The sequence below is a fragment of the Leucopleurus acutus genome (genome assembly GCF_964270905.1).
Source record: "Leucopleurus acutus genome assembly, chromosome: 5".
In the NCBI taxonomy this organism is placed as follows: Eukaryota; Metazoa; Chordata; class Mammalia; order Artiodactyla; family Delphinidae; genus Leucopleurus; species Leucopleurus acutus.
This window is the reverse complement of record NC_139147.1, coordinates 115,842,184-115,858,194: the sequence shown is the minus strand read 5'-3', so window position 1 is coordinate 115,858,194 and position 16,011 is coordinate 115,842,184. Positions and strand designations below refer to the sequence as shown.

At 38.0% G+C, this 16,011-nt stretch overlaps 1 protein-coding gene across 1 annotated transcript in view; it reads left to right on the top strand.

Annotated features, from left to right (window-relative positions):
- Positions 1-327: 327 nt before the first annotated feature.
- The window catches only part of CPB1 (carboxypeptidase B1), a gene marked incomplete at both ends in the record, with an annotated part of 39,543 nt that continues 23,859 nt past the window's right edge, over positions 328-16,011 (top strand). Inside the window, 3 exons of the mRNA XM_082839110.1 lie at positions 328-398; positions 507-582; positions 8,053-8,177. Coding sequence (XP_082695236.1) covers positions 328-398; positions 507-582; positions 8,053-8,177 — 272 coding nt within the window. The remainder of the gene's footprint in view (positions 399-506; positions 583-8,052; positions 8,178-16,011) is intronic.

The following is a 16,011-nucleotide window of genomic DNA, read 5'->3' as shown; positions in this document are numbered from 1 at the left end:
GTCAAATTCTATAGACTTTGTTCTATATAATTCTCAAATCAAAAAAATGTTAAAGGCTATAAAATAGATTTTATTTAAAACTCCTTTACCTCCAGACTATTCTAGGTCTGACATCCAAATCAGACAGGCTGAACTTCAGATTATTTGCTGTTTCCACAGGTGTTAAGAGAGATATACTCGCAGACTTTACGCAGCTACCAGGGCAACAATGCCAGGAAAACCTTTAATCAAGACTTGATAGTGCCTATTTGCAATCCGGAGAAGTAAACAAAGAACACCCCAATTATAAAAGCAGGTGAAACCCACCAAAAGACCTAATCAGGCACAATGTTGGCGTTCTGGATTCTCGTGACTGTGACCCTAGCCTCTGCTCACAATTCTGGTGAGCACTTTGAAGGGTAAGTGACTGACACCTTAAATGAGAAGCACTTCTTTGCTAGCCAAAAAATTTGAACACATTACCCAATTTTAAATTTTCTCTCCTTCCTCTGTATTTCACCATTCAGGGAGAAGGTGTTCCGTGTCAGTGTTGAAAATGAAAATGACATCAACTTACTCCGTGAGTTGGCCAGCACCAGGCAGGTAAATAACAATTCTATGCTATAGGGTTTCCTTCACACTTATTTTAAAATCTTAGATTACACTATTATTCCATCAAAGGAAGAATGACATGAAATATTAACTATAGCGCTTTTGTAGCAAGAAATAAAAACTTGAAAAACATTTAGTGCCCCCATGCCTTCTTTTTCTGCCTAAATTAGATTGCCATAAGCCCTATTATAAATCCAGGGTAACTTTTAAACAGCTTCCAGAGCATGACAACTGAATGAGCTGAAACTGTTGCAAAGGTCATAGAACATTTAATGTACAGTAACTTCCCTTCTAAGGCAAAAGAGAAAAATGATGAGCTTGGATATTACAGAAAAACTGGGCTTTTGTCCAACTTGATATTCATTTCCACATCCCATGTATCATCTGTTCTCTTTGATTTTCTTTCATTCCAAATCAAACAGCTTGAGTTTTCATGACCTTGATTCAGGCCCTCTTAATGATATGGCATGAAGGAGGTAAAGAAGGTAAAAAGCCAGGACTGATTTTCATATTTTACTTTCAAGAAACCAAAATCTCTAGGCTACTTTATTTTAAAAAATTCACTGTATATGGGATGAAAACTGACAGTTTTAATTTTATATATATAGTGTGTCAGGAAGCTATTGCTGACCACAATAGTTTACTTGATCTAATGCTGTCTTTTCATGAATACAGAAACCAAAATATTCTACTAGCTCCTAAGTATCTATCTATCCATCCAACCATCTATCTTTCTATAGTTATCTTTTTAGCTTTTAAGGTGTGGAGGAAAAAAGAAGGTAAAGAGTGTCATAATCTGAAACAAATTCAGAAGGTTAGAATTGAAAGATAATATAAAGTCATCTACTGCAGCCTTCCACTCAAATTTGAACTTCCTCAGTGGAAACAGCATCCCTGGTTACTAGCCCTGATAAAAACTGTTTGAGTATTTCCAAGAATAGTAGGAATACTGCTTTTTCAAGGTAGCAAATTTGCCTTACAAATCTTTTTTTTTTTTTTTTTTTTGCGGTACGCGGGCCTCTCACTGTTGCGGCCTCTCCCGTTGCGGAGCACAGGCTCCAGACATGCAGGCTCAGCGGCCATGGCTCACGGGCCCAGCCGCTCCACGGCATGTGGGATCTTCCTGGACCGGGGCACAAACCCGTGTCCCCTGCATTGGCAGGCGGACTCTCAACCACTGCGCCACCAGGGAAGCCCTTACAAATGATTTTAATCGTTATACTGAGCTGAAAGCTACCTTCTCTATCTTTGACCCATTGGACCTAGCTGAGTCAAATACTGTCTCACTTCTAAGATTTATCTTTTCCAGGCCTTCCACCATTTCTCTTAGCACTGGTTTACAGACACTTGATCATTCTGGTCACCTCTGAATATAGCTCAATCTTTCTGTCTATATTTCTTTTTTAAAATGCAGCTCTCAGAATTGACAATGGACCTCCAGGTGTGCTCTGATTAATACATACTGTAGGACCATTGCCTGCTTTCATTTGTAAAGCAGACACTTATTAATGGGGCCTAAGATTCTTTTTAGCACCTTGAACAGTTAGAATGCTCTTAGCTTACAGAACACCTATTGCCGATCAAAACTATTAGGCTATTTTTTTCTCACATGAATCACCCTCAAGCAAGGTATTCTTCCTTCTATACTTGCCTAATTGATTTTTTAACCTAAATGCAGGACTTTAGATTTACTCTGTTAAAAATTATCTTGATAGCATATTGAGACAGTTTTAAAAATTAACTCACTCATCCAAATAATTCTTTGCCCTAAGTTTGTATCACCAGCAAGTTTGATAAACATGCCTTCTTGACTTTTATCTTTGTCACTGATAAAGGAAAAACATTAAGTAAGTCAGGGGTCAGCACAGAATTAGAGGCACCCTTCATGGTTCATTCATTTAATACCTACTTATCATGAGGCTCCAATATGCCAGACACAGTGTTAAGTAAGCACTGAAAGTGGTTCATTAACCAACTCTCCTTGGATGAGTTTGCTCTACTACCCAAGTTACTGTGGTGTTACCTACAGCTAACACTGTGCTTTCCAGCTTGTAAAGAAGAATACAAATGCACAGACTTGGTCAAACGCTTTGCTAAGATCCAGATTCAGCATCCTATCAGGCTAGTGGTCTCTTTCAAGAATAACATGAAGTTAATTGGGCTTGACTTATTCTTTTTTTTTTTTTTTTTTTTTGGCTTGACTTATTCTTGCTTTAAACCGTGCTGGCTCCCAAGGATCATGGCTTCCTTTTCTGAATATTCACAGTCCACCTGCTTCCAGTTTACTTTGCCAGTATCCATGCCAGGCCCCTGGAGCTCCCGCTTCTGGGATTCACGTGTCTTCCTGTTCACGAAATCCAAGACATGCCCCCTCCACTCCTCAGTGATCCCTTCAAGCTCTGATTCCTCCAAGATTGCTGAGAAAGTTCTGCAATCACATCCTCAGTATTTTTTTAGTTACCTAAAATTCAGCATTTTCTGGTGGCCAAGAGCAGAGAATCCGGACTCAGACTTCCTGGGTTCGATTCCTGGCTCTACCACTTGCTAGCTGGACCTTGGATGCCTCTCCGGGTCTCAACTTTCTCATTTGTCAAATAAGGAGAATAAGAGCATTTACCTTACAGGATTGTTGTGAGATTTAAAAGAATTAATATAAGTACTCAGAAAGAACTTACACAGTAAAAACTATGTAAGCGTTTGTTATCATTACTGTCATTAGATCCAGGATTTTGAATGCAATTTGCATTACCAGACTAATCCCCTCTCTGCTTATCTATCCTGGGCCTCAATGTTCTCTTTCCAAAGAAGGTTTTTCTGCTAAAATCATAATATTTGAAAATTTCTTTACTTATGGTAATTTCATCTCTCAGTAGAAGTAGTATAAAACTCCTTAGAAAAGACAAAAGCCAAACAAGAGGTCAATCTGGCTACTTCCTCTCTTCCAGCTGCAAACATACTTTAGCTCCAAGCAGTGAGACTGCGTGTTTCTTCTTTGTTCATTTTATTTCCAACATGATTGAAAAAGAGATTTTTAATCGACAGATGAACGGATAAAGAAGGTGTGGCACATATATACAACGGAATATTACTCAGCCATAAAAAGAAATGAAATTGAGTTATTTGTAGTGAGGTGGATGGACTTAGAGTCTGTCATACAGAGTGAAGTAAGTCAGAAAGAGAAAAATAAATACCGTATGCTAACACATGTATATGGAATTTAAAAAAAAAATGGTTCTGAAGAACCTAGGGGCAAGACAGGAATAAAGACATAGAGGTAGAGAATGGACTTGAGGACACGGGGAGGGGGAAGGATAAGCTGGGACGAAGTGAGAGAGTGGCGTGGACTAATATACACTACCAAATATAAAATAGATAGCTAGTAGGAAGCAGCCGCATAGCACAGGGAGATCAGCTCAGTGCTTTGTGACCACCTAGAGGGGTGGGATAGGGAGGGTGGGAGGGAGATGCAAGAGGGAGGACATATGGGGATATATATACACATATAGCTGATTCACTTTGTTATAAAGCAGAAACTAACACAACATTGTAAAGCAATTATACTCCAATAAAGATGTTAAAAAAAAAAGGAAGTTTTACTCTCCTTAGCAATCTTGCAAGTGCAGCACATTCTGGACTGTAGCCTTCCTGATAAGATCATTACAAGGGCATCTAGTCTTTGTATTCATCCTTGGCCGTGTGTCCTTCCTCCCTGCTTTTGAACATGTCCTTTTAAAAGTTGAATGTATTGGAGAGACCTGTGACCACAAGGGACTCTAGCAGCCTCCCTCTTTCCATATGTAATTGTATAGTAAGGGTTTCATTTTTATCTCCTTGTTCCTTTATTGGAGACATTCCCCACAAAACCTGTTCTCTTTTCTCAGTACTTTCTTGAACTCTGTTTCTGTAGTTTCAGGTGTATGCCCAAGGTAACCTGGTTACAGTCTTCCAATGTTCCCATCACTTCCATTATGATTGTAAGCTTCTCCCTGCTGTCTGGAACTAGGCCTAGAGTAGAAGTCATTTCCTCTTCCAACAAGAAAGGAAAATTCCATCAAGATAAAGGAAGAGTCTATCATATGCTCAACTCATAGTCAAACGTAACGTGAAGAAACAGTTTGTGTAAATATGTGAAGAACCAAAATTCCCCAACACAAATATTTATTCTTTTATGAATCCTTCTTTTTCCCAAAAGAATTTAAGGTGAATACACTACTTGCTTTTGTGCTGGTTTTGTAATATATTTTAGGAAAGACTCTTTAAATATTAGCCGGCTGGCTGATTAAGTTGACATTCCCACAGTGGTATCACTTAAAGATATTCCTTTATCTTCCAACAAATGGTTGTCACTCAGGTTCCTGGATTTATAATTTTATAATCTCAGTTTTATAACTCCTTTACATATAATAATTCAATTCCCCATATCTCATATCACATATTTTACTCCACTTCCATATTTTAAACATAGATCTCATTCACAAAGTGTTGGTAATTACCGAAATTTGTATTTATCTCCCTGTACCAATATTTTAAGTTCATTATTTGTAACCATACTTAATGCATTGTAAACATCTATAAGGCTATAATGTTGCTCCTGATTTTTGGCTCCGTTTCCCCTAAGAACTGGGGACTAACTCCAGGTTACTAAGTCTGCATCATATTTGCAGGACTCCATAGTGTTGGATGTTGGTATGTTTGCTGACCAATTTTCTCCTGTCAAAGGAGAGTTTTTACAGGACCTCAGGTTAGGTCTGCAAGTCTTCTGTCAAACATGCTTATGAGATTTCTCTACCCCATTTAAAAATATATATATATATTTTCTTAAATGGGGTTGAAAAATTTTATATATATATATTTCTCCCAATATTTGGCAGAGCCAGGACAAACGTTTGTACAAGAGGTTAGACGATTAGGGAAGGCAACTTTCAACTTAATATCAGAAGGAAAACCATCAAAAGGCAATTAGGCTGTTTTGAAGTAGTACTAGATATAGTCAGGATTGTATCAGAACCATCACCAAGGATATTGTGCAGGTATTTGTTACTCTAAGTGGGAAGCTACCATCTTAATGTAGGTTCTTCCAGAGGAGACCCTTAGACAAAGATTCAAGGGCAAAGATTTCATTTGCAAAGTACAGGGAGCCTGGGTAGACAAGTGAGGAGTGATACAAAGAAGGGAGGGCAGCAAACAAAAGGGGCACTGTTAAGCCAGCTATCACAGAGGATGACTAGAGCTTAATCCTACAGAGAAATTCCAGGAAAGGGTGCAAACCACATGCATCAAAATTATCCCACCTGAGAAATGACAGATTTGGAATATTTAGACATCAACTTGCTAGGGTCATTGGTTAAGCACTTCTCTGGAAAGAGTTATTTCTTTGGCACCTCCTGCCTGCTGCGAGCTGTTAGGCATTTTCCAGTTTGGGGGAGTTTTCAAGCACAGAGATGCAGATCTTGGCAGTGGGGAGTCTCCTGAGCACGCTAAAAGGCCCCAGTGTTAAGTATGAGTGGGGCGCTGTCAAGTTGCCTACAGATGCCTGGAGGACTTTATGTGCTTTACCAACTCTAAACCTCTGTGTCTATAATAAAGATACACCTCCCTCTCCCATCCCACCATGGAATGACAGGCATTTATTAAGAACACAAATTCAGAGTTAACTTTTAAAAATATGCTTTCTCCTATAATGTGCTTGTCTTCATGGCCCTTCTCTTTACAATGCTGGCTAACTAGAATTCATCACCAGCCCTTGCTTTCTCTGTCTTTATCATGATAAGCCTTTATACTTCCCCCACTACCTTTTTTTTTTTTTAATATTTATCTATTTATTTATTTGGCTGTGTTGGGTCTTAGTTGCAGCACGCAGGATCTTCGTTGTGCTCACGGGCTCTTCATTGCAGCGTGCAGGCTTCTCTGTAGCTGAGGCATGCGGGCTTCTAGAGCATGCAGGTTTAGTTGCCCCTTGGCATGTGAGATCTTAGTTCCCCGACCAGGGATCAAACCCGCGTGCTCTGCATTGGCAGGCAGATTCTCAACCACTGGACCACCAGGGAAGTCTCCCTCCACTATCTTTTAACCTCTCACCTTTATCCTCTCATCTTTGACTCAATAGATCACATTCTGCAGCCAATCCTTGTCAAATTATCAGTACTCTCTCTTTCCAATACCTTAGTGACAACCACACTCACACTATTTCTTCTGGAATCCCTCCTGTGTAATCCTAATGTCCCTGCCTCCCATTCCCCTGACCTTCCCTATGACCCTGACTTATGATTCAGTACCCTCTAGACATCTACAGAGGTTTGAAGATTACCAGGACAGGATATAGGCACCTGGATTCTCCACAGGTATATCTAAAATTGAGTCATCTTATTATCTTACATCATCAGTTTCTATTTCACAACCTCTAAGTGTGCCCAAACTCCCTTCTAAGTTCCAAAGCAATGGTCCTAAGTACCACCACCTGTCACATCTCCATCCTGAGACTAGCTCATAAATATCTAAACAGGTATTCAGTGAGAAACAGGGCAGAGAAAGATCCAATGTCAGGGTCACCTCAGGTTTCTAGGCCTTTACTCAGCTCAAGCAAAGAACAGAAAAACAGAGACCTGTGAGAGGCAGAATGTCATTGGTTAATATTTTCCCAAGGAAAAAGGAGATCTGAAACCACACATCCACAAAGAAAAACATTAGAATTATCAAATATGTCATACTACTTTTGTGCACAATTTCCTCTAAAATCTCCCCATGTCTGATTTGCTCACTAGTGTATTCCTAGTCTCAGGCACAGAGCCTAGCACATAGTAGGTCCTCAGTAATAGCTGATGAATAATTGAACAAATGAAAATGTCAGCACATTATTGGATCCTCAAGAATATTTTGTTTCTGGCCATGGTTCCAACATAACCACTGTGGAAAGATACATTTTTCCTCCCTGATGGATCCCCCACAGGTCAGGGATGTTCTTGGCTCCACACATTACTATGACTTGTATAGCACTGAGTTCCAAGATAAACTCATAAAATGAGTCCATTAAAAAGTAAGAGAAAGCTCAATTTCTCGCTTTTAAATTTTGTGGCTCCAGTTAATTCAGCATCATTCATTCAGCACATGCATCCACTACCACAAACATTGCTATCACAATAAGCAACTGTTCTAGAAAATCAATAAATAGAAGAGAGCAGTTATAGAATACTGCCATTAACTAGCATTATGGGAGATAATTATATGCTCTTCATGCTTGTTCATAATCAATTAATGCTATGTATGTATGTGTAAACACTTTTATTGACATCTAACTGCTTGGTCGCAACTCTTATTCATTCAAGGGAGAGATTTTTAAGAGATTTCATGGATAATTTGAGTCTGAAAATAACTCACTGGAGTACAGCAATAGTGTGCTTGCTGGTGATAATTCGCCCATTGAATTATAGGCGTCCAGTACAATACATCTTATTCCTTATTCAGATTGACTTCTGGAAACCAGATTCTGTCACACAAATCAAACCTCACAGTACAGCTGACTTCCGTGTTAAAGCAGAAGATATTTTCACTGTGGAAGACTTTCTGAAGCAGAATGAACTACAATACGAGTAAGTTTATGTTTTATAGTTATGAAAATTCTCTCTCATGTATGCTCTCATCCTGGTCTCCAAAAAAAGCCTGAGAAGATAAAAATAAGACCAAGATAATGGCTTCCCCAGGGCCCCACAAATAGGTCATGGCAGAGCTGGCCCTGAATTCCAAGTCTTAAGATGTCAAGTCTGGTAGATTTTGTGTTTAGTTATTGCTCTAATAAAAACAGGTTTGACTCTTGAATCCCAACTCTTTAGCCAGATATTTGACCTGCTACTGGTTTACAAGTGATATATAGACTAAAGGCCAAACCGATGGATATTCTATTATCAGCCCAACACAGTTTTAGTCCCAAATCATATCAAGTCTTCTTGCCAGGTGATCACCAGATCTATTGTGAGCCATGAGGGTTCTTCATGCTCCTTTAGATTAAGGACCAGACTAGAGTCAGACTGAGTGGTCCTTCTCTCCTTTTTCCTCCCAAAGTCCCCAACTATCTCTAATGGTAGGAGAAGGCATGGAGAGAAGGACTGAAAGAAAGGAAAGTGGTTCCCCAAAGGCCTAGAGTAGAGTTGGCTAACCTGATCACTCCATGAATCTTCCCCAAATACCGCACTGATCCATCTAAGCCTTTTAAGATGAGAATGTCCTCTAAGTGGAGACAGTTGTCCATCTGTTGATCCAACAAATAGATAGTGAGCATCTACATATAACAAATGCTGAAAAAATAGATAGGGCCCATCCCCTTCAGAGGAAAATGAACAAAGAATTACAATATGTGTAACAGATGTCAAGATGAGTAAAGAGCTGGAACTGCAGGGGAATAGATCAAGTCTAGGGATCACGGAGGGCCATAGTAGGAAAGGAGGCTTCAGCTGAGAACTAAAAGACGAGGAGTTAGCCAAACAAAGACAATGAAAAATCATAGTCTAGGTAGAGAACAGACTACATGTTAAGGCTTAGAACCTCCCTCAATCTGCATTTGAGGGAGGGAGGAAATGAGGTCTTTAGTCTAAAGCAGAGTTTTTCCTCCAGAAAGTGGATCAGCAAGGAGCAAAGAGACAATCTCACATACCAGTCTTGAACATTCAAATGTTTATCCAACAATCCCCTACCATAAGCTCAAGTCTCCATTATATTTTGAGAAACTGTGACCTACATAATTTTAACAGATATTTTCTCTTATTTTTCACATCCTAAAACTACAGAATAGTATTTATGCTAGTAAAGATATCAGAATTGTCACCTATAAAATCTGCATCTCCATTAGAAGAAGTGGTACAGCATAATGCAACAAGCAAATGCCTTGGGAAAAAACACACAAGGCTTAAATCCTGACTCTGCAACTTCCTGGCTGTCTGACCTTGGATAATTTGCTTAACCTTTCTGAGCTTCCCTTGTCTTTATAAGGAAAGAATCCTTCTAACCTTACCTTCGTAAAGTGAAGATATATATAATGCCACTCTCAAAGGGCTGTTGTGAAGATGAAATAAAACAATATGTAAATAAACTTCAACTGATACTTTTATTGCTGTGATTGCTGCTATAGTTTACTCTTGTACAAATAGGTAGATTATACATCTTTCAAAGGTCAACAGAAACTGTTTTGTTTAACCCCATTATCATGCTTCACACAGCTTAGCTATCTGCTTCTGCTTGAGGGAAGTGTCAAAATGTGACCTTAAGAATTGACCGTCTTCTTAAAACAAAGATATAATACAGTAAGTTTCAAAATGTGATTAAGATTCACATCTGTGATATTTTGCTCTTTTTATTACACTAGGAAGGACTTCTAAAATCCTAGCCTATAGGAGCCCTTAATAATATTCAAAAAGATGAGTTTCCTTATAGTTCTTTAAGAAAAACAGAAGGAAGACCGGTGACCATAAGCTAACCCTAGCCACCTGAATTGACATCCTAATTCTACTCAGAACACAAAGTAGTAAAACAGCTTCTAATCAGGTAACAATCTCCTTTTACCGGGAGGAAAATTCATGTCTTTTTTTAATGCGTAAACGTTTAGGGAATTGTGTATGAATGCTGTCTCACGTAGAATATAGGATGTTCCCTGAAGGCTAAGATCTTGTTAATTTTTGCTTAGCACATTTGTGGCATATAATTTCCTAAATATTAAGTAATAATAACTCCCTAGAAATCCTGGAGCAGCACACCAGCAATATGCTTGCCGGGGCTGCAAGCAGTCCCTGTGCATCCCATTATTACCTCATGTGGTAACTAATATGTATTTAGATGGTTTCCTGCTGGCAAAATTTGCAGTTGTTTTTTCTATGTAACAGGAACCATCTACTGTACAAGTTCTACCAAAATAGCTTTTCAGATTTTTCAGTGGTTCCAACCCTGAAAGTCACTAAGACTTTCATCATTTGGTAGTTTTAATCAGATTCTGAATTACCATGGGAAAAAATTAAAAATGTGTGCACCAAGAAAAATAACAGAATTTTTAATAGATCTTTATTGGAGTGTAATTGCTTCACAATACTGTGTTTGTTTCTGTTGTACAACAAAGTGAATCAGCCATATGCATAAATATATCCCCATATCCCCTCCCTCTTGAGCCTCCCTCCCAACCCTCCCTATCCCACCCCTCTAGGTGGTCACAAAGCACCAATCTGATCTCCCTGTGCTATGCAGCTGCTTCCCACTAGCTACCCATTTTACATTTGGTAGTGTATAAATGTCCATGCCACTCTCTCACTTCACCCCAGCTTCCCCCACCACCCCATGTCTGCAAGTCCATTATCTAAGTCTATGTCTTTATTCTGCCCCACCACTAGGTTCATCAGTACCATTTTCTTTTTTTTTTAGATTCCATATATATGTGTTAGCATATGGTATTTGTTTTTCTCTTTCTGACTTACTTCACTCTGTATGACAGAGTCTAGGTCTATCCACCTCACTACAAATAACTCAGTTTCATTTCTTTTTATGGCTGAGTAATATTCCATTGTATATATGTGCCACATCTTCTTTATCCATTCATCTGTCGATGGATAGTTAGGTTGCTTCTATGTCCCGGCTATTGTAAATAGTACTGCAATGAACATTAGGGTCCATGTGTCTTTTTGAATTATGGTTTTCTCTGCGTATACGCCCAGTAGTGGGATGGCTGGGTCATATGGTAATTCTATTTTTAGTTTTTTAAGGAACCTCCATACTGTTCTCCATAGTGGCTGTATAAATTTACATTCCCACCAACAGTGCAAGAGGGTTCCCTTTTCACCACACCCTTTCCACCATTTATTGTTTCTAGATTTTTTTATAATGGCCATTCTGACTGCTGTGAGGTGATACCTCACTGTAGTTTTTTTTTTTTTTTTTTTGCGGTACGCGGGCCTCTCACTGCTGTGGCCTCTCCCACTGCAGAGCACAGGCCCCAGACGCGCAGGCCCAGCGGCCATAGCCCACAGGCCCAGCCGCTCCGCAGCATGTGGTATCCTCCCGGACCAGGGCACGAACCCGTGCCCCCCGCGTCGGCAGGCGGACTCCCAACCACTGCGCCACCAGGGAAGCCCCTCATTGTAGTTTTGATTTGCATTTCTCTAGTAATTAGTGATGTTGAGCATCTTTTCATGTGCCTCTTGGCTATCTGTATGTTTTCTTCGGTGAAATGTCTATTTAGGTCTTCTGCCCATTTTTGGATTGGATTGTTTTTTTGATATTGAGCTCCATGAGCTGTTTGTATATTTTGGAGATTAATTCTTTCTCTGTTATTTCATTTGCAAGTATTTTCTCCCGTTCTGATGGTTGTCTTTTCATCTTGTTTATGGTTTCCTTTGCTGTGCAAAAGCTTTGAAGTTTCATTAGGTCCCATTTGTTTATTTTTGTTTTTATTTCCATTACTCTAGGAGGTGGGTCAAAAAAGATCTTGCTGTGTTTTATGTCAAAGAGTGTTTTGCCTATGTTTTCCTCTAAAAGTTTTACACTGTCTGGTCTTATATTTATGTCTTCAATCCGCTTTGAGTTTATTTTTGTGTATGGTGTTAGGGTGTGTTCTAATTTCATTCTTTTCCATGGAGCTGTCCAGTTTTCCCAGCACCACTTATTGAAGAGACTGTCTTTTCTCCATTGTATATTCTTGCCTCCTTTGTCATAAATTAGGTTGACCATATGTGTGTGGGTTTATCTCTGGGCTTTCTATCCTGTTCCACTGATCTATATTTCTGTTTTTGTGCCAGTACCATACTGTCTTGATTACTGTAGCTTTGTAGTATAGTTTGAAGTCAGGGAGCCTGATTCCTCCAGCTCTGTTTTTATCCCTCAAGACTGCTTTGGCTATTCAGGGTCTTTTGTGTTTCCACACAAATTGTAAAATTTTTTGTTCTAATTCTGTGAAGAATGCCACTGGTAGTTTGAAAGGGATTGCATTGAATATGTAGATTTCTTTGGGTACTATAGTCATTTTCACAATGTTGATTCTTCCTATCCGAGAACATGGTATATTTCTCCATCTGTTTATCTCATCTTTAATTTCTTTCATCAGTGTTTTATAGTTTTCTGAGTACAAGTCTTTTGTCTCCTTAGGTAGGTTTATTCCTAGGTATTTTATTCTTTTTGTTGCAGTGGTAGATGGGATTGTTTCCCTAATTTCTCTTTCTGATTTTTCGTTGTTAGTGTATAGGAATGCCAGAGATTTCTGTGCATTAATTTTGTATCTTGCAAGCTTACCAAATTCTCTGATTAGCTCTAGTTGTTTTCTGGTGGCATCTTTAGGATTTTCTATGTATGGTATCATGTCATCTGCAAACAGTGACAGTTTTACTTCTTCTTTTCCATTTTGTATCCCTTTTATTTCTTTTTTCTTCTCTGATTGCCATGACTAGGACTTCCAAAACTATGTTGAATAAGAGCAGCAAGAGGGTACAACCTTGTCTTCTTCCTGATCTTAGTGGAAATGCTTTCAGTTTTTCACCACTGAGTATAGTATTTGCTGTGGGTTTGTCATATATGGCCTTTATTATATTGTGGTAGGTTCCCTCTATGACCATTTTCTGAAGAGTTTTTAACATAAATCGGTGTTGAATTTTGACAAAAGCTTTTTCTGCATCTATTGAGATGATAATATGGTTTTTATCCTTCAATTTGTTAATATGGTGTATCACATTGATTGATTTGCATATATTGAAGAATCCCTGCATCCCTGGGATAAATCCCACTTGATCATGGTGTATGATCCTTTTAATATGTTGTTGGATTCTGTTTGCTAGTATTTTGTGGAGGATTTTTGCATCTATATTCATCAGTGATATTGTTCTATAGTTTTCTTTTTTTGTGATACCTCTCTGGTTTTGGTATCAGGGTGATGGTGGCTTCATAGAATGAATTTGAGAGTGTTCCTCCATCTGCAATGTTTTGGAAGAGTTTGAGAAGGATGGGTGCTAGCTCTTCTCTAAATATTTGATAGAATTTGCCTGTGAAGCCATCTGGTCCTGGACTTTTGTTTGTTGGAAGATTTTTAATTACACTTTCAATTTCATTACTTGTGACAGGTCTGTTTATATTTTCTAATTCTTCCTGGTTCAGTCTTGGAAAATTGTACCTTTCCAAGAATTTGTCCATTTCTTCATGGTTGTCCATTTTATTGGCATATAGTTGTTTGTAGTAGTCTCTTATAATCCTTTGTATTTCTGTAGTGTCAGTTGTGATTTTCCTTTATCATTTCTAATTTTATTGATTTGCATCCTCTCCCTTATTTTCTGAATGAGTCTGGCTAAGGGTTTATCAGTTTTGTTTATTTTCTCAAAGAACCAACTTTTAGTTTTATTAATCTTTGCTATTGTTTCCTTTGTTTCTATTTCATTTATTTCTGCTCTGATCTTTATGATTTCTTTCCTTCTATACTGACATTGGTTTTCTTTGTGCTTCTTTCCCTAGCTGCTTTAGGTATAGGGTTAGATTGTTTATTTGAGATTTTTCTTGTTTCTTGAGGTGAGACTGAATTTCTATAAACTTCCCTCTTAGAAATGCTTTTGCTGCATCCCATAGGTTTTGGGTCGTTATGTTTTTGTTGTCATTTGTTTCTATGTATTTTTTTTCTTCTTTGATTTCTTCAGTGATCTCTTGGTTATTTAGTAGTGCACTTCAGCCTCCATGTATTTGTGGGTTTTACAGGTTTTTCCCTGTAATTGATTTCCAGTCTCATAGCATTGTGGTCAGAAAAGATGCTTGATACAATTTTCAATTTTCTTAAATTTTCTGAGGCTTGATTTGTGACCCAAGATGCGATCTATCCTGGAGAATGTTCCGTGTGCACTTGAGGAGAAAGTGTATTCTGCCACTTTCAGGTGGAACGTCCTATAAATATCAATTAAATCTATCTGGTCTACTGTGTCATTTAAAGCTTGTGTTTCCTTATTTATTTTCTATTTGGATGATCTGTCAATTGGTGTAAGTGGGGTGTTAAAGTCCCCTATTTTTATTGTGTTACTGTTGATTTCCCATTTCATGGTTGTTAGCATTTGCCTTATGTATTGAGATGCTCCTATGTTGGGTGCATAAACATTTATAATTGTTATATCTTCTTCTTGCATTGATCCCTTGATCATTATGTAGTGTCCTTCCTTATCTCTTGTAACAGCCTTTATTTTAAAGTCTATTTCATCTGATATGAGTTTGCTACTCCAGCTTTCTTTTGATTTCCATTTGCATGGAATATCTTTTTCCATCCCTTTACTTTCAGTCTGTATGTGTCCCTAGGTCTGAAGTGGGTCTCTTGTAGACAGCATATATATGGGTCTTGTTTCTGTATCATTCAGCCAGTCTGTGACTTTTGGTTGGAGCATTTAATCCATTTACATTCAAGGTTATTTTTTTTTTCTTTTCAAACACACACACTGTATTTTTTTACAACAGATAAACTGACACCAAGCATTGTAAATGGATGACCACAACAAAAGCAACAATGATTGCAATTACCAAACACAAAACACACTCATACTATGTCATAATATTGACATTCAGTCCTGTAATCCTCCACTGTAACAGCTCCTTTACTTTGCAGTGAAAACTGATTTGTATATTTTTTGCCTCTGAGTCCTTGTGGGATTTTTTTTTAAATCAAACAGAAAGTCACAAAAATTATAATCATCCTCATCAGTTCACTCAGTCCCATGTAATTAATTTTTTTCATCTTGATCTTTTGTTAGCACTTTTATGAATTCATCAGTTTTCCATTAGAGTTCTGAAAATGCTTATTCATTCAGTTCAGCAGTATAGTTACCAGAAACCTGTACTTGTCAGTCTTTTCCATGAATTCCTTGAAGATGAAACCCTTTTATAGGAACATTTTTGCAAAAGCATCAGAGTATACCCAGAACTATCTGTAAATGACAAAAGACTTAAAAGTGACCACGGTTAAAGATTTGATGAAAGTTCGTAATAATGCAATTGACAAGGAAATTTAGTTATTTTCTGAGATATACATTTTAAATAACTAGAATTATGACTTATAACATTATACCAGAACATATAAGATTTTTAGAAATTTCATGTAATGTCTGAAACATTTATATTAACATATTTCCATACAAATAACCCAAAGAAAGTTTAGTATTATTTGTTTGTTTGTTTGTTTGTTTGTTTATACTGCAGGTTCTTATTAGTCATCAATTTTATACACATCAGTATATACATGTCAATCCCAATTGCCCAATTCAGCACACCACCATCCCCACCCCCCGCAGCTTCCCCCCCTTGGTGTCCATACGTTTGTTCTCTACATCTGTGTCTCAACTTCTGCCCTGCAAACTGGTTCATCTGTATCAAGGTTATTATTGATATGTATGTTCCTATTACCATTTTCTTAATTGTTTTGGGTTTGTTTTTGTGGGTCTT